Genomic DNA, 26331 nt, shown 5'->3' on the forward strand with positions numbered 1-26331 from the left:
GGGTGATACCTGAATCTGAATATATATGAATATACAAAAATATATTTGCATGTTGGTTATAATATGAAAAATCCTAGTTCTGCTCTGCACTCATTGCAAATCTTAGGTGCTTATGATTATTACTGTTTTATTGTAGTTGTGAATATGTTCTTCACTTTGGAAAAAGAGGATTGATAAAATACATTGATATTTTATTATGCGATTAGATCTGATGTTTCTATGATCTGCTCGTTTACCTTTTATGATTGTGTATTTATAACCTGCAATTTATATAAAATATAGATCAATAATTAATACAGATCATTTAATGCTGGTAATTGCTTGAAGCAAAATATTTTAAAGCATCACTCAAAGCATGATGGCTTTTGCAAACTAGAAAGAAATCAGTTGTCAGATGCATTCTAAAAGGTATTATTTATTGATAAGAGTACAACTAGTAGGTCTCAAACCTATACAACTACTGCCCACCCATGCTGTCCTTGGGCTATGCCACTAATTGACTGTCTGACAGATTGTAAATTATGCAGCAACCGGTTAATTACATGGTTTCTCCCATGGCCACAGGAGCCTGGAGGCACCCTGGAACAGAGACAGAACCCAATGGTAAGGGCAGGCAGGGAGGATGGGGTTAACAGGTAAAAGTAGTGAGAGGGGGACTAAGCATTTGCTCAGTCATATAAAACTCTGGGCTTAAAGAGAAGAAAATACAAGACAATGCATAAAGTAGCAGTACAGCTTTATTAGGCTGGAGTAATCTACATGGAGCAGCCACAGCCATAGTCTCAACAATATCAACAAGCATTAACTGGTCAAATGTTCTGACAACAGCAACATTAACTGTTCCGATAGCTATTTGGCACATTACAAAGCTTGGTGGTAAGATAGTGGAGGGGGCCTGGTTGCTGAATTATATATGAAACTTGGAAGAACCAGAAACATGACATGCGTGGAATGATTTAACAGCAGAGGAGGCAGCCAGCACTAAGATTTTAAACACGATTGAGAAAGATAGAGAGCAGTGGTAGGAAGAGCTGAGAGTTTGGGTAAAGGACATGGGGGGGGGGGGAAGAGAAGAAGACAGGGAAATAACTGTTTAGATATGGGAATATATATGGTCTTCTGCCACTTAAGGTAAATGAAAAGAGAAGATGACAATTAGTAGACTGGATGGGCCAATTAGATCTTATCTGCCATCATCTTTGTTACTACATTGTGTGATCAGAATTAAAAGTAAATTCCATGAGCTCAAAGCCATAAAATGCACATGGCCATGTCTCTAAACACCACAATATTTTAAATGGTCAAATGTGTTACACACCAACCAGCAAGAAGAAAATGTTAGGTGCAATGATTAGTTTCTACTACGCAAAAATATGTAATAAAATCAGTAATGTAGTAGAGAAACAAAGAAATGACAGCAGAAGTGGACAGATAGTAGGGATGTGCTTCGGTTTTTTCTGCCGGGTTGGGCAACCTGTGGAAAAAAAATTAGTTTTCCAATTGGTGGTTTGTTTTTTTTCCCTCGGCAATTTTCACTGAAAAAAAAAAAAAAGCAGCCACCGCAACCCTTCAAATTTAGTTACAGACCCCCTACCCTCCCAACCATCCCACAACTTACCTAAAGTCCCTGGTGGTCCAGTGGGCGTCCCGGGAGCGATCTCCTGCTCTCGGGCCGTCGGCTGCCAGCAAACAAGATGGTGGTGGCCCTTTGCCCTTACCATGTGACAGGGGCTACCGGTGCCTGCTGACACCATAAACAGTACAGGCCATCCATTGCTCCTTCCATGTGACAGGGGCCGACCAATAGCACCGGTAGCCCCTGTCACATGGGAAGGACAAAGGGCCACCGGCACCATTTTGTTTGCTGGCAGCCAACGGCCCGAGAGCGGGAGATCGCTCCAGGGACCCCTGTTGGACCACCACGGACTTTAGGCAAGTTTTGGGGGGGGGGGGAAAGACTAAAGAGATTAGGACTTTTCAGCTTGGAGAAGAGACTTTTCAGCTTGGAGAAGAGACGACTGAGGGGGGATATGATAGAGGTGTTTAAAATCATGAGAGGTCTAGAACGGGTAGATGTGAATCGGTTATTTACTCTTTCAGATAGTAGAAGGACTAGGGGACACTCCATGAAGTTAGCATGGGGCACATTTAAAACTAATCGGAGAAAGTTCTTTTTTACTCAACGCACAATTAAACTCTGGAATTTGTTGCCAGAGAATGTGGTTCGTGCAGGTAGTATAGCTGTGTTTAAAAAAGGATTGGATAAGTTCTTGGAGGAGAAGTCCATTACCTGCTATTAGGTTCACTTAGAGAATAGCCACTGCCATTAGCAATGGTTACATGGAATAGACTTAGTTTTTGGGTACTTGCCAGGTTCTTATGGCCTGGATTGGCCACTGTTGGAAACAGGATGCTGGGCTTGATGGACCCTTGGTCTGACCCAGTATGGCATTTTCTTATGTTCTTATGTTCTTAATTAACTAAATTTGAAGGGTTGGGTGGGTTTGATTTTTTGGGTTTTTTTGTTGTTTTTTTTTTTTTTTTTAATAAATGTGCCCCTCCCCCCTATGCTAACCAGAACAAATTTTCCCCGAAGTTTGAGGAAAATCCGTCTTGGGATTCGGGTCCTCCAACCCATGCCGAATCAGACTATTTCTTTGAAATTTTCCAATTCGGCAAAAACAATTACACATCCCTAACAGATAGTCCATCTAGTCTGCCCAGCAAGCTTCCTGTCGTAGTATCTGCCATGCCGTTCAGGTTACTCCCATGTATCAGTCAGTTCTGCTTGACGTGCTTTGCTTATGGACTTGGTTGTAGAAGCAGGCCTGTGGGTTTTTTTCTTAATGTCTCAGTACGCCAGATTTAAAAAAAAAAAAAAAAAAAACCACACACGTCATGGCTCGTGTTGGTTGTCCCTGAACCCAAATTTCTCCCTTTCAGCCCCCACCCCTGTCCTTCAAAGCAAAAAGAGCAATGTTTGAGTTGATTCAAAAGTATTAAGGTTGATTTGGTTAAGGGTAGTAACTGCTGCACCAGCAAATTATCCCCATGCATGCTTTCTTTGTGGGGTTTTTTTGTTTTGTTTTTTTTTAAGGACTTGGCCATAGAAGCTATCCTGTGCTTTTTCCCTTATGTCCGTGTAACAGTATCCCAGACCATGGAAGTCAGGGCCCCTCTGTTTTCGTCTGAATCAAATTCCTCTTATCCCCCTGCCGTTTAAGTGGGGATCAATGCTGAGGATTCGTTTTGCGCGTTTCCCTGAAGCAGAGAGCAGTTGAATACGCTCTCAAAACACTGCCAGTGTCAAGCTGTTGGTTGAATTTCTCACCTGCAAAAAAGCTAAGTAGCTATGAACAAATTGAGAGAATAATTTGAGATTTAAAAAAAAAATGTGCAATTGAAAAAAATTACAAAAAACATTGGACTTTAATAGACTGTTCCTATGATAGTGTTTCCCTGCAGCGGTTCCAGCTGTTGAGGTAATTATTTGAGGAATTGTGTTCAATAGATAAAGGCTTTGTTGTGCTGTTTCATTGTCAATTGAGGAAGTTACAGCTTGTCCTTTGTGTGGTGTGGGAGAAGTTGCATTAAAAGCATCAAAGCATATTGGTTAAGAGCAGTAATCTCCATGCCTTCTGCTAAGGGTAGTAATCACCGTACCAGCACGTTATCCCCCTGTATACTTATCTCATTTCTGTCTTCTAGCCTTTAGAGATCCAGAGTGTATATCCCATGCCACTTTGAATTCTTTAAATGTTGGGCAAGATGGCCACCAATTGAGAAGGATGCTTAGAAGCTCTCCTCTGTGATATTTCCTACTTTTTTTTTTCCTGCGATTGAAAATGCCTCACACTAAACGGAAGGCCAGACTTAGGGAGAATGTATCCAGCTCTCCCTTGCCAAAAGTCCTGACCCCCGCTGGACTTTTGGCAAGTCTTGTGGGGATCAGGAGGGTCCCCCAAGACTTGCCAAAAGCCCCTGGTGGTCCAGCAGGGGTCCAGGAGAGACCTCCTGCACTCGGACCGTTGGCTGCCAGTATTCAAAATGGCGCCGATAGCCTTTGCCCTTACTATGTCACAGGGGCTACTGGTGCCATTGGTCAGCCCCTGTCACATGATAGGAGCACAAGATGGCGCCGGCCATCCAGTGCTCCTACCATGTGACAGGATCCAGCCAATGGCACGGATACCCTGTCACATGGTAAGGGCAAAGGGCCATCGGCGCCATTTTAATTAGTGGCAACCGACGGCCCGAGAGCAGGAGATCGCTCCCCGCGCCCCCACTGGACCACCAGAATTTTAAAATGGTTTTGGGGGGGTTTGGGAGGGTGGGGAAGCAAAAGGGATTTTTAAAGGGTCGGTGGGTTTTTTTTTTTTTTGTATCGGGCCATCGGTGCCAAAATGGCGCCAATGGCCCAAGAGTAGGAGATTGGTCCCGGGGCTTCCACTGAACCACCAGGTACTCGTAAAAAGTTTTGGGGGGGGTTCGGGAGGGTGGGGGAAGGTAAGGGTTTAGAGTTTTAAAGGGTCGGGTGGGTTTAGGGGTTGTTTTGGTGTGCCGGTTTTCCCGCCCTCCCCCCCCAAATAACTCCCGTTAGTGGACACTAACCCATTAATGATTTTTCATGATAAAAATCGGGGAATTTCTATTGTATCATGCACTCTAACGATTTTTGACGATTTAAAAAAATATCGGACGATTTTTTTAAATCATCAAAAAACGATTCACATCCCTAGTGTCTATCCCTTTTGATACACAGGCTCCAGAACTGAACATAATACTCCAGGTGAGGCCTCACCAAGGATCTGTAATAAGGGTATCACCTCCACCTTTTTCTTACTGATTATTTCTCTCTATGCAGCCTAGCATTCTTCTGGCTTTAGCTGTAGCCTTGTCACATTGCTTTGTCATCTTCAGTTCTCCAGACACTATTACCCCCAAGAATCCTCTCTTGGTCCATGCACATCAGTCTTTTACACCCACCCCCCCCCCAATCACATACAGCTCTCTTGAGTTACTGCATCCCAGATGCATATAGCTTGCACTTCTTGGCATTGAATCTCAGCTGCCAAATCTTTGACCATGCTTTCAGCTTTCTTAAATCTCTTTTCATTCTCTACTCCTTCAGGCATGTCCACTCTGTTACAGATCTTAGTATCATCCACAAATACATACTTTACCCTTTTATCCCTTCTGCAATGTCACTCAAAGATATTGAACAAAATTGGTCCCAATACAGATCCCTGTGGTACTCCACTTAACATGGCTCTCTTCAGAGTAGGTTCCATTTACCATTGCATGCTGTCTCCTATCAGTCAACCAGCTTGTAATCCACACCGCCACCTTGGCACTCACTCCCAAGCTTCTCATTTTATTCACAAGTCTCCTATGCAAAACTGTATCAAAAGCTTTGCTGAAATCCAAGTATTTTATTATTTATTTATCTAACATTTTCTAGACAGACATTCGTTGGGAACATCACATCGGTTTACATAGAACATAACAGTAGCACAACAGGGCTATACAGGGAACAGAGTTAAAACAATATAATAGCTTGAAACAGCGATAAACAATGTAGAAACTTGGAACAGGAAAGTAGTTACAATAGTCCTGGTTATACATTAACAATGTATCAGAGATGTTACATAACGAAAATTAGAAAGAAGTTGCCTAGGTTTAAAGTAGATCACAGAGTGCTTTTCCTCGATCCAATTCTCTAGTCACCCAATAAAAAAAATAAAAAAAGTTTGTCTGACGGGACATTCCCCTGGTGATTCATGCTGCCTAAGGTCAAGCAACCCACCAGATTGTAGATAGTTCATTATTCTTTTCTTCAGCAGCATCTCCATTAATTTTTCCCACCACCGATGTTGGGCTAACTGGCCTGTAGTTTGCAGCCTCCTCTCTGCTCCCGCTCTTGTGAAGTGGAACCACCACTGCTCTTCTCCAATCCCACAGCACCACTCCCTTTTCTAGGGATCTACTGAAAAGGTTCTTCAGCGGACCCACCAGCACATCTTTGAGCTCCCTCGGCATCCTGGGATGTCTCTCATCCAGCCCCATGGCCTTGTTCACTTTGTTTGCCTAACTCTTCCCATACATTCTGTTCTATAAACAGAGTTTCATCTTCTCCATTCCCATCTATGATCTTGTCTACGAGCAATGGTCCTTTGCCAGGGTCTTCTTTAGTGAACACTGAACTAAAATAGGTTTAATATTTCTACCATTTCTTCCTCTCTCCACACACTGTTCCTAGTCACCTTTCAATTTTACTATACCACTTTACATCTTCCTTTCTCTGATATATCTGAAAAATGTTTTGTCACTTCGCTTTACCTCACTGGCAATCCTTTTTCCACTTGACCTTTAGCGTTCCTGATTTCTCTGTGTCCCTCAGGTTCATCGGGAATTCTCCACGTTCATCTTTTTGGGATCCGTCAAAACTTCTTTAACTGTTTTTTTCCCTATTTTTTTCAGCCACTTCCTTTGAGAACCAGATCAGTTTCTTTTTCCTCTTACTCGTTTACTTTCCTAACATATAGATTTGTTGCCTTTATAATAGCTCATTTCAGTTTGGCCCACGGTTCCACCTCATTTCTCCCAGGCTTCCAGTTCTTCCTCTAAGAATATTCTCATTCTGACAAAGTCTGTACTTGTGAAATTTAAAACGCAGGTCTTTGTGCATTTTATCTGTATCCTGTTTGCAATATCAAATCATACAGTCTGATGGTCAGTGGTGCTCAGGTGGGCACCTACTCTGACATCTGAGATATTATCCCCATTTGAGAGCACCAGATCAAGTATCACACCCTCCCTCATGGGTTCCATTACCATTTGTTTGAACAGAGCCCCTTGAAAAGCATCTCTCTCTCAACTGCTTATAGAATCTGCAGATGGGACTCTCCAATCCACATCTAGCAGGTTACAATATCCAACTAGCAACACTTTTCCCTTCTTTCCCACCTTTTGGATGTCTTTAACCAGATTTCTGTCCAGTTCTTCTGTAGACCACACAGGTGTAAACAGAAGCACCAGCCTTTAAAAAAAAAAAAAAGTCCATAATGCTTTTCCCTATCCCACGTCCCTTGCATGTCAGGTGCTTGTATATTGTTTCTGAAAATCTCCGCTTTTGGGGTTAAATGAATTCTAAAAGATGTAATTTTAACCCCAATTATAAGTTGTAAAAAAATTGTGATATCTGTTCCAAGAATATTATTTTCAAAAAATAATAAAGTGGAAAAGTGGTAGTTTCATATATTAACCACTCAAAAAGCACTACCAATGTAGTAGCTGGGGAGGAGCTGGCTGTCATGGTACATGTGGGCACCAATGACATAGGAAAATGTGGGAGGGAGGTTCTGGAAGCCAAATTTAGGCTCTTAGGTAGAAAGCTTAAATCCAGAACCTCCAGGGTAGCATTCTCTGAAATGCTCCCTGTTCCACACGCAGGTCACCAGAGGCAGGCAGAGCTCCGGAGTCTCAATGCATGGATGAGACAATGGTGCAAGGAAGAGGGATTCAGTTTTGTTAGGAACTGGGGAACCTTAACCAGGAAGGAATCAGACTGCTGGCGCTAGCCTTTAAAAAGGAGATAGAGCAGCTTTTAAACTAGAACAATGGTGAAAGCCGACAGTGTCTCAGCAGCGCATGGTTCGGAGAGAGGTATCTTCAAAAGATACTAATGATGCATTAGAATTAGGGCATCGGGACAGTGAGGTTCCAATAATAAGAAAAGTAGTCCAAGTGCCTGTAACTAAAAACTCACCTGAGCTAAAAAATTCTAACTTATCCCTATCAATTAAAAAGCAGAATGAAAATACAAACAAAAAACAAACTTTGAAATGTTTGTATGCTAATGCCAGAAGTCTAAGAAGTAAGATGGGAGAATTAGAATGTATAGCACTGAATGACAGACTTAATCCGCATCTCAGAGACATGGTGGAAGGAGGACAACCAATGGGACAGTGCTATACCGGGGTACAAATTACATCGCAATGACAGAGAGAAGCACCCGGGAGGCGGTGTGGTGCTTTATGTCCGGGATGGCATAGAGTCCAACAGGATAAACATCCTGCATGAGACTAAACACGCAATTGAATCTTTATGGGTAGAAATCCCTTGTGTGTTGGGGAAGACTATAGTGATAGGAGTATACTACCGTCCACCTGGTCAAGATGGTGAGACTGATAATGAAATGCTAAGAGAAATTAGGGAAGCTAACCAAATTTGTAGTGCGGTAATAATGAGAGACTTCAATTACCCCAATATTGACTGGGTAAATGTATCATTGGGACACGCTAGAGAGATAAAGTTCCTGAATGGAATAAATGATAGCCGTATGGAGCAATTGGTTCAGGAACCGAAGAGAGAGGGAGCAATTTTAGATCCAATTCTCCGTGGATAACAGGATTTGGTGAGAGAGGTAATGGTGGTGGGGTCGCTTGGCAATAGTGATCATAATATGATCATGTTTGATTTAATGACTGGAAGGGGGACAGTAAACAAATCCACGGCTCTCGTGCTAAACTTTCAAAAGGGAAACTTTGATAAAATGAGAAAAATAGTTAGAAAAAACTGAAAGGAGCAGCTACAAAATTAAAAAAAAGAGTGTGCAAGAGGCATGGTCATTGTTAAAAAATACCATCCTAGAAACACAATCCAGATGTATTCCACACATTAAGAAAGTTGGAAAGAAGGCAAAATGTTTACCGGCATGGTTAAGAGGGGAGGTGAAAGAAGCTATTTTAACCAAAAGATCTTCATTCAAAAATTGGAAGAAGGATCCAGCAGAAGAAAATAGGATAATGCATAAACATTGGCAAGTTAAATGTAAGGAATTGATAAGACAGACTAAGAGAGAATTTGAAAAGAAGTTGGTCGTAGAGGCAAAAACTCACAGTAAAAGCTTTCTAAAATATATCCGAAGCAGAAAGCCTGTGAGGGAGTCAGCTGGACCATTAGATGATAGAGGGGTTAAAGGGGCACTTAGAGAAGATAAAGGCTATCGCTGAAAGATTAAATGATTTCTTTTCTTCGGTGTTTACTGAAGAGGATGTTGGGGAGGTACCCGTACTGGAGAAGGTTTTCATGGGTAATGATTCAGATGGACTGAATCAAATCACGGTGAACCTAGAAGATGTGGTAGACCTGATTGACAAACTGAAGAGTAGTAAATCACCTGGACTGGATGGTATACACCCCAGAGTTCTGAAGAAACTAAAAAATGAAATTTCAGACCTATTAGTAAAAATTTGTAACCTGTCATTAAAATCACCCATTGTACCTGAAGACTGGAGGATAGCTAATGTAACCCCCATATTTAAAAAGGGCTCCAGGGGTGATCCAGGAAACTACAGACCAGTTAGCCCGACTTCAGTGCTGGGAAAAATAGTGGAAAGTGTTCTAAACATCAAAATCACAGAACATATAGAAAGACATGGTTTAATGGAACAAAGTCAGCATGGCTTTACCCAAGGCAAATCTTGCCTCACAAATCTGCTTCACTTTTTTGAAGGAGTTAATAAACATGTGGATAAAGGTGAACCGGAAAATGTAGTGTACTTGGATTTTCAGAAGGTGTTTGATCAAGTTCCTCATGAGAGGTTTCTAGGAAAAATAAGTCATGGGGTAGGTGGTGATGTCCTTTCGTGGATTTCAAACTGGCTAAAAGACAGGAAACAGAGTAGGATTAAATGGACAATTTTCTCAGTGGAAGGGTGTGGGCAGTGGAGTGCCTCAGGGATCTATATTGGGACCCTTACTTTTCAATATATTTATAAATTATCTGGAAAGAAATACGACGAGTGAGATAATCAAATTTGCAGTTGATAGAAAATTGTTCAGAGTAGTTAAATCACAAGCAGATTGCGATAAATTGCAGGAAGACCTTGTGAGACTGGAAAATTGGGCATCAAAACGGCAGATAAAGTTTAATGTGGACAAGTGCAAGGTGATGCATATAGGGAAAAATAACCCATGCTATAGTTACACTGTCAGGCCTATCCAGTACCGAGCGGTAGGAAGAGCTGCGTTAGTGCCTACGGCACCCGCGGTTACCGCCCGCACAGTGCAGCTCACCTACCGCTCGATCCTGAAGCCTAATTATATGTAAATGTAAGCCGCGTCCGAAAAGCCTTAGGCCCGCGCAACCCAGGATACTGGATAGAGCGCCTATACAGGATCCTGGGTGCGCTGGTATCTGTCATTTCAAATGTCATTTGAAATGACAGATATCAGGAAGCAACGGCGGCGACAGCGCAGAAACAACGGCGAAACGACTTTTCAGTGTCCCCCCTCCTCTCGGAGCAGGGCGGAAAAGCCGCCTTGCTCCGGGAGGAGGGGGGACACTAGCAATGGTGAAGCTTTCCCCCAGCCCGGACGCCGGCAAAAAACTTACTTTTTTGCAGCCAGCCATGAGCAGGAACACGATCTGGCCTGCCTTAGCTCCTCCCGACAAGATGGCTGCCTGCACGGGGAAAGCGTGCAATTGGCCGCTCAAGACGCTCCCCTCCTCCCGAAGCCAAAAAAAAAAAAAAAAGTTTTTTTTTTTGGCTTCGGGAGGAGGGGAGAGGACTGGGGCTGCCACGGAGACCGGCACCCATGATCGCGGCCAGGGCAGGTGAGCGGGGGCTGGGGGAAAGCTTGCCACCTACCCTTACCCATGCCTCTACCGCCTGGGTCAGGGTAGGCGGTAAGTTTGCAGGTTAAACGCGCGACAAAACAGCAGGGAAAGGTAGCGTTAGTCGGGGCGCGGGTTACGGGATGCTAGGGGAATAGCTAATTGGCTCGTTTGCATGCAATATCGAGCTAATTCGCTCGTTTGCATGCAATATACATGCCGCGGGCGGAAGGGGTTACCCGGGGAATTTAGGACGCGGTAGGAGTAGGTTAAAGGGGATTCGGGATCGCAGGAAGGGCTAACGCGGCCGGAACGTGAGTTAAAAGCGGCTTAGGAGCAGGGTAAACGCGGCCGCACTTTACAGGATAGGCCTGTGTGTTAGGTTCTATATTAGGTGCTACTACCCAAGAAAAATCTAGGCATCATAGTGGATAACACATTGAAATCGTCAGTTCAGTGTGCTGCGGCAGTCAAAAAAGCAAACAGAATGTTGGGAATTATTAGAAAGGGAATGGTGAATAAAACAGAAAATGTCAATGCCTCTGTATCGCTCCATGGTGAGACCGCACCTTGAATATTGTGTACAATTCTGGTCGCCGCATCTCAAAAAAAGATATAATTGTGATGGAGAAGGTACAGAGAAGGGCGACCAAAATGATAAAGGGAATGGAACAGCTCCCCTATGAGGAAAGACTAAAGAGGTTAGGACTTTTCAGCTTGGAGAAGAGACAGCTGAGGGGGGATATGATAGAGGTGTTTAAAATTATGAGAGGTCTAGAACAGGTAGATGTGAATCTGTTATTTACTCTTTCGGATAATAGAAAGACTAGGGGGCACTCCATGAAGTTAGCATGTGGCACATTTAAAACTAATCTGAGAAAGTTCTTTTTCACTCAACACACAATTAAACTCTGGAATTTGTTGCCAGATGATGTGGTTAGTGCAGTTAGTATAGCTGTGTTTAAAAAAGGATTGGATAAGTTCTTGGAGGAGAAGTCCATTACCTGCTATTAATTAAGTTGACTTTGATAATAACCACCGCTATTACTAGCAACAGTAACATGGAATAGACTTAGTTTTTGGGTACTTGCCAGGTTCTTATGGCCTGGATTGGCCACTGTTGGAAACAGGATGCTGGGCTTGATGGACCCTTGGTCTGACCCAGTATGGCATGTTCTTATGGTTCAATTTTGTTTTAAAATCATTAACTAACCATCTTCCACCCAATTTATGACAACCACCTTTTTTTTTAGAATATTTTTTTCAAATATGCTTGTGAAAGAAAACCTTCCTAAAAAAATATTCAGTGATCATAATCTTAGTCCACTCAGGTCTCACGCTTTCCCAGATCACTGTTATATTTCAAAAAGTCAATGCCTTAAACTAATAAACCTTTACTTAGCTCATAACATCTCCCGACAGCCACATTTCGAAAATAAATTCCTTCATCAGGGGAATGATGTACATCACTGTTACAAGCTCCGGTTCCAAAATGCTGTCTAGCGTGGACATTATCACCTTCCTAAACGTAATACTATTTAAAAGTAAACGTGTAAGTCAAACCAATGGAAGGTGAGCTCTTGCCCATAATACAATGATGACCAATCAAGTTCCTCATTACTGTGTTTAATTTATAAATCCAAAGTTGCTCCTGATAATTCAAGCATGCTGCGTCGTTTCTTCCTCCAATTGTATGGTTAACCTGATCTATAATCGTCCACCGTAAATGATCAAAACAATGCTCCTCAATAAAATGGTTAGCAATAGGAGCTGACAAGTTCCGTGTGTGAATATGCAATCTGTGTTAAAGCAACCGTACCCTGATCTGTCAGTTAGTTCGCCCCACAGATTTTCAAGCAGGGCAATTTAAAACGTAATGGGGCGGATTTTTAAACAATACGCGCGCTGGTACTTTTGTTCGCGCCACCGGATTTTATAAAATCCGGGGTCGGCGCGTATCTTATAAAATCCGGGGTCAGCGCGCAAGGGGGTGCACATTTGTGCGACCTGCGCACGCCGAGCCCAGCGCGGCCTGCCTGTTCCCTCTGAGGCCGCTCCGATTTCGGAGCGGCCTCGGAGGGAACTTTTCTTCGCCCTCCCCCCACCCCTATCTAAACCCCCCCCCCTTACCTTTGTCGGCAAAGTTACGCCTGCTTTCAGCAGGCGTAACTTTGCGCGCGTCACCGGCAGCCCCGCTCCGTCCTCCGGTCCAGGGGGCGAGGTCCGGAGGCCTCGACCACGCCCCTGGGCCAGCACCACACCCCCGGGCCCGCCCCTGAAACGCCACGGCACGCCCCCAAACCGCCGCGTCGTTTCAGGAACGCCCCGGACACGCCCCCTCCCTCCCCGTTTCGATAGCCCCGGGACTTACGCACGTCCCGGGGCTTTACGCGTGCTGGCGACCTATGCAAAATAGGCGCGCGCAGGGGTTTTAAAATCCGCCCCAATATCTTTAGATGTGCAATCGGTATTGAATCTTCGTTTGACCCAATAGCCGGTTACTGGTTCTATCCATTCATCACCTTCAATAGTATAATTGTACATTTCGCAACAAACATTTTCAGTGTATTCCCTTCTCCAATCCTGAATGAATAGTTGAATCCATATGGGTGTGCACAATATGATTATCTGTTTAAGGCATTGACTTTTTTTTAAATAGAACATTAGTGATCCGGGAAAGCGTGAGACCTGAGTGGACTAAGATTATGATCACTGAATATGTTTTTAAGAAAGTCTTCTTTCACAAGCATTATTTGAAAAAAATATTCTTTAAAAAAAAAATAAGTGGTGTTTGTCATAAATTGGGTGGAAAGTGGTTAGTTAATGATTATAAAACAAAACTGAACCAGAAAAGCAACTACATTGGTAGTGCTTTTTGTGTGATCAATATATGAAACTACCACTTATTTTTAAAAAAATATTCTTGTAACAGATATCACAATTTTTTACAACTTATAATTGGGGTTAAAGTTACATCTTTTTGGATATTGTTTCTGACAAAGAGCTACTCCACCTTTTCTGTAGACTGCCCTTCCTAAACAAGTTATAGCCAAGGATGACCATATCACAATCATGAGACTCCGTGAACCATGTCTCACAGTAATATCTAAATCCGCTTCCACCATTAGAGCCTGCAGGTCTGAGAATTTATTGCCCAGAATACGGGCATTTGTGCTCATAGCATGCCAGCTTCAATCCTTGGACATCTTTTTTGCCCTATTCAGATGGTTTTTATTAAATTTCTTCACCTACTTCTTGGAGGAGATGTCTGGTGTAATGTTTATACTTCCTTTTGCCACCCCTGTCCTCTAATTTAAATGCCTTTGGTATATGATTTGAATTTTTCACTTGGGAATTTTTTCCTGCCAGACAGATTGTAAGCCATCTTTGACAGAGCCTCTTACTGTTCCATACATGGCCCCAGCCCCCAATATATCCAAAACATTCTTCCTTACACCAGGTTTTGAGTCATGCATTGAGATTTATATGGCTTAGCCTATCCTTCCCCTTTCCATGAACAGGTAACACTTCTGAAAAGGCAATAGTCTTCACCATGTGCCTAATCTGCTTCCCCAGAATTAGGAAATCTCTGTGCAGCTTGGATGTTGTTTCAAGCAAAGTCACTGGTTCCAAGATGGGTGATCAGGACAACTTCAGAGTTCTCACTTTCTTCATTTTTTGCATTCTGATTAGCATATTCCTACTAGCCGAGGATCCTGAAAGGCATTTAACTATAGTGTTCCTCTTGAGAAGCATTCCTAAATCAGTGCCTCTGATGACTGATTCTCCTAGCACAATGAGCTTCTTCATATGGTTTTTGGTTGTTATGGCATTTTTGCATGCATTGGGTTTCTTCTTTCCTTTCTGATCCCATATAGTATCCATTACTAGAGCTTCTTCATTTAAAAATACAGAGAATTAATTTTGTACTTGTGTCACTTGAGAAAGTGGGTATCTCTGCATCACAAGTCTCATCCTACCAGAACCCACTGTAATTCATTTATTCTTGGGTTTCTGGATGCTCTGTGCAAGTGGAAGAGGGCATTTGGGCAGCACTATTGTGAAGAATGGGTGTCTTTGGGTAACTGGTCTTTTCCTACCTGAGCCAACTGTAAACCCTTTCTTTCTAGGTTTGTGAATCTTCTGCGGTAGTGGGGGAAACATTCCTGAATGCTGTAAAGTGAGTGAGGCTTCCTTGGTAGTTGCTAATTCCATTTTTATTGTAGCTAGTTCAGCTTTAAGATGAGCTAACTCCATTTTCATTGAGAGTTGTGAACAAATGGGGCAAGCCCTAAGCCTCCAGGTGGTTTGCTTCAAGATTGTGATGGAGTGTAAGTCCCCAGGCAAAGAACCAATCAGGGAAAACAAGAGGGAGGGTGAAGAGAACCAGCCTTTTTCAGAGAGAGTGGTTTCCTTCCATCAAGAGTTCAGAAAGAAGTTGCAGCTGTGGGAAGACTGGTAATAAATTTCTTAAGCATTTGCCAAAATCTTAAAGCCAACCAAACTACCCATCAAGATAAGTCATTATGGATCAACAGCATTTTTTGTCAGATAGGCCACCCTGGTCAATGTGTCTCTCAATATGATTTTTAAACCACAAAAGTAACATGGAGGTATAAAACTTGGACTATCCATATATATTAAAAACCAAAACAAAACAAAAAAAGTCCTTTCCCCATGAAATAAAATATTGCATGAGATTTTTCACATTTTATTAGAATTAAAAAAAAATTGGACCTAACCATGAAAAAAAATAGAAATGTATTTGCAAGAATTGCTTTTCAGAATGATTCCAATATAAATATAAAAAGGAATAAAACTGTCATGATAGAGCCAGAGATTAGCAGACTCTGCACTTGCTTTAACAACTCACATCTAGTTCAACCCAGATAAGCCAACTGAATAGTCCCTCAGTTCATGCCTAACCCTGCATCCCACATTATTCCCTAAAATCCCCACCTCCCTTTTCTTAGTCACTAGCACCTTATTGAGAACACAGCACACTACAAGATGCATGACAGTGAAGCCCAGTGACCTACCACCAAAATGTTTCTCTAACCCTGCTGTCTTGATGCTAAAATACATATATCACACCAATAAATTAAACACCATGTTTTGTTTGACCTTACACTCATTTTAAAACTTTAGAAAATTATTTAACTCCAGGTAACAGGTGAGTGAATCTTGTTTTTTCAAACTCATGTTTCAGAAAATTCTAAGAGTTTCTAAACACAAACTAATTCTGGTTTTAAACTATTTCAATCTGCTTCTAGGTGGTCACCCTATTCTAAACCATCTCTAGGGATACACTCATTTTTATTAAAAATGCATCAACAAATCAGATCAAAATAATTCTATGTAAGGACATTAGTCAACATTTTCAGTTAAATCCTTCAGTTCTGAATAGCTCAATATGTATCATTTCCCTCCAAAGATAAAAGGTTTTGATGGCTACAATTTAGTTAATACTAGAGGCTAAAGAAACAATCCATGTCCTTTGTATTCTATGAATAAAAACATGTACTACTATAACTAACTTGTAATTTATACAAGTTAAGCTATAAAAAAGGTTTTTGTTCAAGGTACTTTGGATGATTTAAGTCAGTCTAGATATACTGTATTTTGGTAAGTAGGTTAATTCTGAAATTTCTTTTAACACTTTAATTTCTAAGAACATAAGAGGTGCAACACTCAGTCCAAAAAGTCCATTGTCTCTAACTGTAGCAGGTGCTTAGGGTTTATAAGAAACCAGGCACATGAACACTGAAGTCTAAGGGCTATCACACCCTCGAAATTTCCAGCCATCATGGTTTAGAGATACCCCAAGTTTAGGGTAACAACCTTGAAAGCAGTATTTCACAGTCGAGCGCCTATCTTTTTTTTTTAAAGTTAAAACTACTTGCCTCCACAGTATCCTATGATAGTGAGAGTTAGGCATGTACTAATTTTAAACATGTCAACTGTTTCATGTACCTCCTAGTTCTTATATTATGAAGCACAGTGAACATGCATTTTTGCCACATCTTTCATGATTTTATTAGGAATGTGCAGCAGAAAAAATGTTTTCATTTTCGGTTCTTTCAGGAAGTTTTTTTTTTTCTTCATTTTGTGGATAGTTTGATTCATTTTCATTTTATGAGAAAATGAAAATACAGCCAAAAACAAAAGAGGCCTCACAGGGCATCCCGCCCACAAAAATGCCAGGGCCCGGATTCTCACTCCCCCTGGTCCACCAGCTTTGGCCTTGCATAGGCTGAGGGTTCAGTAGGTCACCGCGACCTCAAGCTACTCATGGCCGGGTCCCGACACTGTCATATGCTGGGGTGAATGCACTGGAGTTAATTAACTCCAGTGTTACCCGAGCAGGGTCATTCGGCTTGCAAGTGCCAAAGGAAAAACAAAAAAAAAAAAAAAAAGGCCCCAGTGTCAGGACCCAACCTTCATTGGATACCCAATAGACAAGCTTTTTTTTTTGTTTAATTTTTGGGGGTCTCAGCTGATGCCCCAGTGTCTGCCTGTGCCTCTGAGACCCCTGCATCATGCTCAGGCCTAGGCACAGCCCCTGCTTGGGCATCGGCTTATGCCCTAAGCAAAGCCCCGGCATCACGCTCAGGGATAGGCCATGGCCCCTGCTTTGGGCCTAGACCTAAGCCCAAATCATTTGTTTAAAACGAAACAAATAAGATTTGTTTCATTTATGGATCCACCGATTCATTTCAGGGCCTCCCAAATGAAACTAATTAGCCATACTAGTCACGTTTTGGAGTTTCATTTTAAATGAATGCACAGGCTCAGATACCAGATCACATGGGTGCATTAACTTTGGGGCCTGGAGTCCAACAGAACTATCACAAGTAGAGCTCAGGCCAGTGGAAATTACAGCAGCTGCAATTCCTGGAGCCTTGTTGCTTTGCCCATGGGAAAAAAACTGGATGGGGTATCAGAGTGAGAAGTAAAGTAGGTAGGTATTTATGTAGAAAGAGGTGAAAGGTTGGAATTCTTAGAAGCAAGGAGGGGAAATAAATGTGCTTGGAAGCCATAGGACATGGGATAAAGATAAGGGCATGAAAGCAAGAGAAGTAGAGTGCTTAGAAGTGGGATAACGCAGGAAGGATGGATCTCTGGAGGATGGAGAGAGTAAAGAAAAGCAACAATTAAAAAGAAAATGAAAAGCAAAAAAAACCAGACAGATCAAGAAGAGCAAAACAATTAAGAATGCTAAAGTGTAGCATTACTATAGACAGTATTTCTGAATTCTACATTCAGTCAACTTGCTTGATAAATGCTGTTACTTGCTTCACTGCTATCTGTTGCATGACAGCATTCACAGAAGTAAAGGGAAAAATACTGTTGTTCCTGCATTACCATTATTGAATTACATTCCGGCAAACCAGCACAGAGTGATCCTCCCACAAACATAGCATGGCAGAAAACTTGAAACCAACCCCTTGGCATATATTCCTCAAAATCTGGATTTGCAAAAACGTAATTGATGTGGCATAAGTATGGCATGAGTTGGCACAAATGTATTTTTAACATAAAGGGGAATAGACTGTGTATTCAAAAGTGCTAGATTCATTCAAGTTTTGTTTTGTTGTTTGTTTGTTTTTTAACAAAGTACTCAAAAGATTCAACTGTTACAGTATGTAACATAAGTACATGCTTTTCAACTTTTTCACAAAAGGTTTCTGTTCTAGTAAAAATATTAACCTATTAAAGATTAACTTACCCCCAGCAGAGAGAATACCATTGAACAAATTCCAAATGCTGCAATCACCAATTCATATCTTTTCACCAGCCCAGGTTACTAATCTGGTTAGTACTTAAACATTGGAGATTACAATGAAAAAAAAGTTAAAGAAAATTTGATTACATATATAACTTCTAACCTTGTACTGGATAGTCAAAGAATAGAGGCCATCTAATGAAATGCATCATTAAAACATGATCAATCTAATTTTACATCTTACCAGCAGAATGTTACCATTATCTGGAACTGGGTTTATTATTCACCAAACTTAAAAGCATTATACATAATTTTCAATCCAAGAAGCAATAGTTTTCCATGTAGTCCCAAACTACACCATGTTTATTACAGTGAACACAGGTAAGAACATGTCTACTTTCTACAAAGTAGTAAAAATATTTTTGCAATATTTGCTTTGGGAGGAAAAAAAGGGGGGCTGCTCTTGCTAGCCTCTACATTATTAACCTGGAAAATGAACTTGGCAGTAGGATTGTATTTATGATATTGTAAGTCATCCTGGGTCTTTTTGAGTGTGATAAACCTAAAATGTCATGTAATTGTTGGGCTTCTTCTAGCTTCAATCATTTGCCAATGTTCTACCTGCAGCCACTGTTATGGATAATCTACTCTAATGCACGTGGTTGAACAATGTTCGTTTATCATTTAAGACATATAAGCCTGCAAAGATAATACAGCCAGAAAGAAGAGAAGAAGTTAGCATCTTCACTTCTTCAGCTACAGGTTAAAGTTTTTTTCACTGAAAAGCGCTTGTTCAACAATCTAAAAAAAGAGCAGGAGCAGACTCGAATTCTATTTTTATGATCAACCAAGCCTACTAGAAGCTAGCAGATAACATTTAAAGCCTTTTGTAACTTCTCACATCCATCAAAGCAACATGATTTCAAGTTGCTCATCTTGAAACAAACTATCTTGATTCTACTAATTCAAACTCAACTCCTGAAGAAACAGTGAAAAACCATCACACTACTGACGACAAATTTCCTTCATCTTTAATGAACAGAAAAGCCCTATATAGCCCAAATCAATATTAGGACAGTAAAATGTGCATGCATCTCTCCTCAATACCACACTTTTGCACCTTTTATTATTTTTCACCCTCTTTATATTTTACAACAGATTCCCTTTTCCTATCAATACAGTCCAGTACCTGTGTACACAAACAAAAAAAAGTCAGTCAAATCGACAGTAGAAGTGTTAGTTCAGACTTTCAGGGAGCACCAATATTCCTTCCCATCTGCCCCCCCCATACTTTTCAATATATGCACACTTTCTCCAGCTCCTTTCGGCTTACTGATTTTAGCTGAACTAGGGCTGGAATCTGACATCATGAGCTTTCATTCCCATCTGCCTGAGGGTTTTCCCCCCCCCTTATTTTATATCCCCTCCCAGTTTAGTTTACTCCAGTCACTGTATTGACCAACAGTCCTCAGCCATGCTTGAGGCTCCCTGTAATCATGAACTTAAATCCAGCCACTAAATGTTACCATTACACAACAGTAAAAACGAACTCACTCCCCTCCACTCAAGGGGCTGCGAGTGCTACCTCTGTAGCGTTCCTAGTTCAACTGGGGAGCAAAAGAAAAAAAAAAAAAAGATGATACCAAGTCACCAGATCAGCCCATCAACTTTTAAATCCAAAACAAAAGATTTTCCAGAAATGCCTCATAACGTTTTAACCCATCAGTGCAGCAGTTTTCCTACCAAAACCCTCTCGCTACTATTACCACATAATTAGGGTCCTTCATTTTCAGTTTAAACAGATTTTTGCCCATAAACTCCTGGATTTTTCTGAAGTTGGTTTAAACTGATATTCACCCTAATTTTAGGCTGATTAGAAAGATCACCCAGAGCTGTAGATGCAGGGTTTCAAGGCCTCCAGCCAGTACTGGAAGCCAGTGGGGGCCTCAGAGTATACTGTGTTTTAAGTCCTGCATCTCATCATCACCAATGAAAGCACTCACCTTCCAGTGCTGCCCATTCCATGTTTCAAATGCTGCCTCCTCACCCCCCGGAAGCCAAATTGTCTGAGCTCTGGTGTTGTAAATGCATTTGAAACAGGCCCTGTTCACCAGAAGCACTTCCCACCAGGCTCCTTGGCCCTGCACAAAAATAGAAGTGCAGTGCTGCAGCACTTGGGAGCCTCAAGCATATTGCTAAAGGAAAGAGCAAACTCCTGAAGCCACTGCTGGTAAGAATGAATAAAGGGTAAGAGAATCTGCTTAATATTGTTGTAATGTCCTGGCTTCTGTCCAAATAAATTCAGATATTTTTCCAGGTAAATGAGTCTTTCCCCCCCCCCCCCAACTGGTTTTCTCCTATTTCTGTTCTTGTCAAACAGCCCTAATAAATTCCCAGGAAAAATAAAAAACAAAAATGAAGGTCCCTACACACAATCAACATTTTATAATATAATACACAAACAAGCTGATGCAATACAGCCTGCTCAGCCGAGCGCACTGTTTAACCAGTGATCAGACATGGGTTTTTTGACGCGTGTCCACAGCCCCTTATAAGGGTAATAGTGCATCCAAAACATGCATGCAACCCCCACAAAACGAATTGCGCTCATCACATGCAAATGCATGTTGATGAGTAATAGCTATTCTCCCCCGATTCAAAAAAAAAAAAAAAATGTGCAACTGACATTTTTACCCTCAGAAATTAATGCCTGCCCAGAGCAGCCCAAAAAGAGTACAGAAAAATAGAAAAATACTGCTTTTTATACATCCTTGTTGTGATAAGAAGTCTGAAAAACAAAAAGGAAGAGAATATTTAAAAAAAATAGTTTTTTTTTTTTTAAGTTTGCCGCGGTCAGGTTAGGAAAAGGGATGCTCAATTGACGAGCATCCATTTTCATAACCAGTGGTTATGCACAGGTCAGGAAAACTGATGCTCGTAAAAATTAAGCATCCATTTTCCTAACCCGATGACAGCCACCTCTGCCAAGGAGGCGCTAGGGGCACACATTTCTCCCTAGAGTTTCCTTTTTAGCAAGACCCTTCATTTAAATATTCGATCACACATCCAGGAGAGGTGGCTGGGCGTGCGCATTAGGAGAACGGATGCTCAACACTGGAGCGCTCTTTTTTTGAATAGATCTACAAAGTCGGAAACATACAGAGCACTTGTTTTAGATCAGACTGACTATCAGGTGCTAGTTGCCAATCTGACCACATTGTTCCACTGTCCCCTCTCTTATATTTTATTGACAATGTAGCCCAATGTAGAAGAATGTCAGTTAGTAGGAGCTATTACACATGGGGTAGGGCAAGGTGGAAACCAGTACTCTATTTTAAAATAGAGTTCTAGGCTCCAGTACTTCCCTTTTCGCACACAGCTTTATAAAGCATCTAGAAATGCAACAGATGTTTAGGGATTTTAAGAGGTTAATATATTGCACAAAGTACTTGATGGAATAAAAATGTCTCCCAAGCCTGAGAGCTTTATGTATCCTACTTCATATTACTACCACAAAAAGTAGGCCAAGCTTTAGGCAAAGGCAACTTCTTAGGACACCAAATTTTGAAGATACCAGATATCCAGGCCAAAGAGAAGTGCAACTATGCCAAAGAGCAGCCTGCTCCAGCAGTCCACTTCAAAAGGGTACTGCTACAGCACTTAGGGGAGGGGAGGGAGGATGTCACCCACTTTCCATACTCCAGGATCACCCTTTTAAATCCATTCCTGACAAACAGTTAATATGAAATGCACTGGACCTGATTCACTGAGGCTTTTTTCCCCATTCTGTGGTTTATGGAAAGACAGCTTAATGAATCAGGCCCATTGTTAAACCAAAAGTCTAAAAATCAAAATGCTCATCTTAAACGTTTGAAAATAAATACCATCATAATAGCAAAAATAACTTAGGGCCTCCATTTACTAAGCATTTTTCTCAGACACAGAATGGGAGAAAAGGGCCTGATTTGCTAAGACTTAATATACTAAAACCAACTGAATGTATCCCCGTATATTTTCATTGGAGTCTAAAAGCATCAAGAAACATAATTCACATGCTAAGAACTCCAAAACATTTGAATTTAGAAATGCAGTTTTAAATCTAGTATTGTGGGGAAAACAGAAGTTTTCTAGGCCGGATTAAAATTGGAAAAAAATGTTTTGACAAAAAGAAAAAAAAATGTATACTTTCAGCATGTACAGATGGGTAAATCACTGCTTGGCGACTAAGAAACGAACACGTTATGTTCATAAACAGCTAAGAGAGCCAGGCGCTCCCAACTCAGCGAGCCTCCAACACTCCCAACACGGACATAGGAAATTCTTGGGTTCGTTTCAGCTGCTGTCGAAATTGTGAACGCCAGTTTCAGCATCACCAACCAGATGAATGTTGGAAAAAAAATAAAAGCACAACTTGGAAGCGGGTTGAGGAGGTCGCAATACAGGAAGTTCTTCAGATTTGGGATAAGGAGACTTCCCACCCTCCCCATCACACACACACACTCTCTCTCTCTCTCTCTTGCTAGAGTCTGGCAGCCACCTATGGCCGCAATTCCTCATCCTGCATCACTGACACTGCAAACCCCGAGCCATCCGCGCACATCTTCTACCTTGCAGCGCTATTCCCCCTCCCCAGGGTGAGGGGAGCAAGGGTCGGTCCCCGCCTAGGCGGCGGAGCTCTACCCCTCTCACGGCAACGGCCCCCTCCCCTCACCTCTCGGGCTGTCATTCCCCCCCACCCCCCAGAGTCAGAGCACCGCAGAGAAGCGGGACTGGGGGTGGGAAGGCAACGCAGAGGGGGGTGGGAGGGCAGCACTCTCCCCTCCAGGAATTAAGGGGGGGGGGGAGGAGGAGGAGGAGAAATAACGATCCCGACTTCTTCTTTTACTTGAGCCGCTGGGGCGCCGTTACACGGATCCCCGCGCAGCTTAGTTTTTCCATAACAATGAAACTTTTCGTGTACCATCCACCCCCGCCCAGTCCATAAACTTTTACCTTGCAACATGGCTTCAAGCTTTTTCCTGTCCACTCGGAACCTCTCCTCGGTCCATTCCGGGTCCTGGGGCGCCGCAGGATTGCTGGAGTCGTCCTCGGAGCCCGGCAGAGGCGAGTCAGTGCTGCGCTCGCTGTTGGAGCCCGGGTCCGACTGCTGCAGGTATCCGCCGAGAGTGTCGCACAGAGCCGCCATGGTGCGTGTGTCCCGCACACTGAGCCCACTCCAACCGCCGCCCCCACTCCTCACTCACTCACTCACACGCCGAGACCAAAGCAAACGTCTTCCCCACCGTAGAAGCGCTCAGAGACCGCAGCTCATTTCAGCCCAGCCGCCGCCGCCTCTGCGTCTCTCACTCTAGCTCAACCCCCCTCCGCCTGGGGAAATATGTCACGCGCCCGCTCCCTCAATTTCAGACTTTGCCGCGTGTCAGTCTCTCGTTGTCCCTTGACGCGAGTCAGTCGGTCACTCGCGCGCTCGCTCTCTCTCTCTCTCTTGTCTCTCGTTGGTGTCCGCGGGCCTCCGGCGCCCCCACCCCGCGCACACGCCGAACAGCAGCCCCGCGCGCTGATTGGTCAGCGCCGGCCCCGCGTTCACCCCTCTCTCGGCGCCGGTTGTTGTTGGCCGAAGCGAGCGAAGTTGTTTTGGTAATAGACTATCCCTTTCAAGAAAAACTTGAAAATGTCAGCTTTGTAACAATTCGTTTACGTGTAATTAAAAAAAAAAAACAACAACAACAAAAAACATATTGAGAACAGTTTTCTGGACATTTTCTTACCCCTTTAAAATGTCTCATATGTTTAGTAGCGTTGTGTCATGTTTTCGTGTTGGAATTTTGAAATCTGTGTACGCTAACTGCTTTGACTTACTTCCAGTGGCATCCAATAAACACATTGTTAACTCATTCACAGCCATTGTGCCCAAGGAAATACATTTGCTGCGATAAAATGTGCATATCACAAAAATGTTGTGGCTAGAGGGTTGCAAAGCCTTTTGACCTCTAAGGCACAGCACCAGTTCTGGGTCATATTGGTAACAGACAAAATTCATTCTCATCTGAAAGCTATTTGGTGGCTCATGTGAAATGAGTTTCTGATCAAAGTTCACTTCCCAGCAGACAGGAATCCACATATCATTAATTAAAAAAAAAAAAAAAACCCACCATCACAATTTGGCAATAGGGATGGAATTTCTCTCTTACTTTTAAAAGTGGTCTCTTGGCAACAGGGTAAATGTATATTGGTAAAGCAATGTGAAGAACATGGCACTGCCACTGCCTGTATTGTATCTGTGCTGTGGAAAAGTAAAGAACCTTGTTGTCCATTGATGTCAATTTATCATCTTTCACTAGTACTAAATCCACTAGTAAAAAAAAAAAGTCTATATGCATTGGAGTGCAGGAGTAGCTTAGTGCTTAGAGCCAGTAGGCTGTAAACCAAGGAAACCAGGATTCAAATTTACTGCTGATCCTTGTAACTTTGGACAAGTCACTTTGCTCTCTAATACTCTATTACCTCCAGTATAAACTTACAGGCTGATTCAGAAAGGTGTTTTCCAGCCAATGCTCAGCATTGCCTGCAATCCAACACTCATTTTGTGAGCGTAAACTTTACTGCAAGAAGTTCTATAATGGGAGTAATACTTAGTAGAGATGTGAATCGTGTGATCGATCATCTTAACGATCGATTTTGGCTGGGAAGGGGAGGGAATCGGATCGTCGCAGTTTGGGTTTTTTAAATATCGTGTAAATCGAAAACCGGCACACTAAAACATCCCTAAAACCCACCCCGACCCTTTAAAATAAATCCCCCACCCTCCCGAACCCCCCCAAAATGCCTTAAATTACCTGGGGTCCAGTGGGGGGGGAGGGGGAGGGGAAGGGGGAGGGCGGGAAAACCGGCACACTAAAACAACCCTAAAACCCACCCCGACCCTTTAAAATAAATCCCCCACCCTCCCGAACCCCCCTAAAATGCCTTAAATTACCTGGGGTCCAGAGGAAGGGTCCCGATGTGATCTTTTACTCTCGGTCCTCCGTGCATTGTAGAAATGGCGCCGGCGCTACCTTTGACCTGTCATATGACAGGTCAAAGGTAGCGCCGGCGCCATTTTGTTTTTTTATCCCCCCGACGTCAGGAGCATAGGAGATCGCTCCCGGACCCCCAGGGACTTTTGGCCAGCTTGGGGGGGGGCCTCCTGACCCCCACAAGACTTGCCAAAAGTCCAGCGGGGGTCCGGAACGACCTCCTGCAGTCGAATCGTGTTGCCGTATGGCCGGCGCCATTTTCCGTACGGCAAAACGATTCGCGGTAGGAGATCGTTCCGGACCCCCACTGGACTTTTGGCAAGTCTTGTGGGAGTCAGGAGGCCCCCCCAAGCTGGCCAAAAGTCCCTGGGGGTCCAGCGGGGGTCCGGGAGCGATCTCCTACGCTCCTGACGTCAGGGGACAAAAAAACAAAATGGCACCGGCGCTACCTTTGACCTGTCATATGACAGGTCAAAGGTAGCGCCGGCGCCATTTCTACAACGCACGGAGGACCGAGAGTAAAAGATCACACCGGGACCCTTCCTCTGGACCCCAGGTAATTTAAGGCATTTTGGGGGGGTTCGGGAGGGTGGGGGATTTATTTTAAAGGGTCGGGGTGGGTTTCAGGGTTGTTTTAGTGTGCCGGTTTTCCCGCCCTCCCCCCTTCCCCTCCCCCTTCCCCCGATTTACGATTTTTTAACGATAAATCGGGGGAATTGTTATTGTATCGCGGCTCTAACGATTTTTGACGATTTAAAATATATCGGACGATATTTTAAATCGTCAAAAAACGATTCACATCCCTAATTTAGCGCCATCAGATGGAAATACCATGCAAATGAGGGCATTAAGCATTATTCCCCAATGCAGGGCAGTGCATTCTCCCACCTGTTATTTTCTTAGCACTGGAAACTTAACTCCAGGTCAGAGATGGAGTTAAGTTTCCAGTGCTATTGCACTGGCAATAA

The 26331-nt window shown here is 42.8% G+C and overlaps 1 protein-coding gene across 1 annotated transcript in view; it reads right to left on the reverse strand.

Annotated features, from left to right (window-relative positions):
• Positions 1 to 23948, reverse strand: part of BICC1 (BicC family RNA binding protein 1) — a 677586-nt gene extending 653638 nt beyond the window's left edge. Inside the window, exon 1 of the mRNA XM_029609769.1 lies at positions 23340 to 23948. Within this exon, the coding sequence (XP_029465629.1) occupies positions 23340 to 23532 (193 nt within the window). The 5' untranslated portion in view covers positions 23533 to 23948. The remainder of the gene's footprint in view (positions 1 to 23339) is intronic.
• Positions 23949 to 26331: the final 2383 nt, after the last annotated feature.

Source organism: Rhinatrema bivittatum, chromosome 7, assembly GCF_901001135.1.
Source record: "Rhinatrema bivittatum chromosome 7, aRhiBiv1.1, whole genome shotgun sequence".
Taxonomy (NCBI): domain Eukaryota; kingdom Metazoa; phylum Chordata; class Amphibia; order Gymnophiona; family Rhinatrematidae; genus Rhinatrema; species Rhinatrema bivittatum.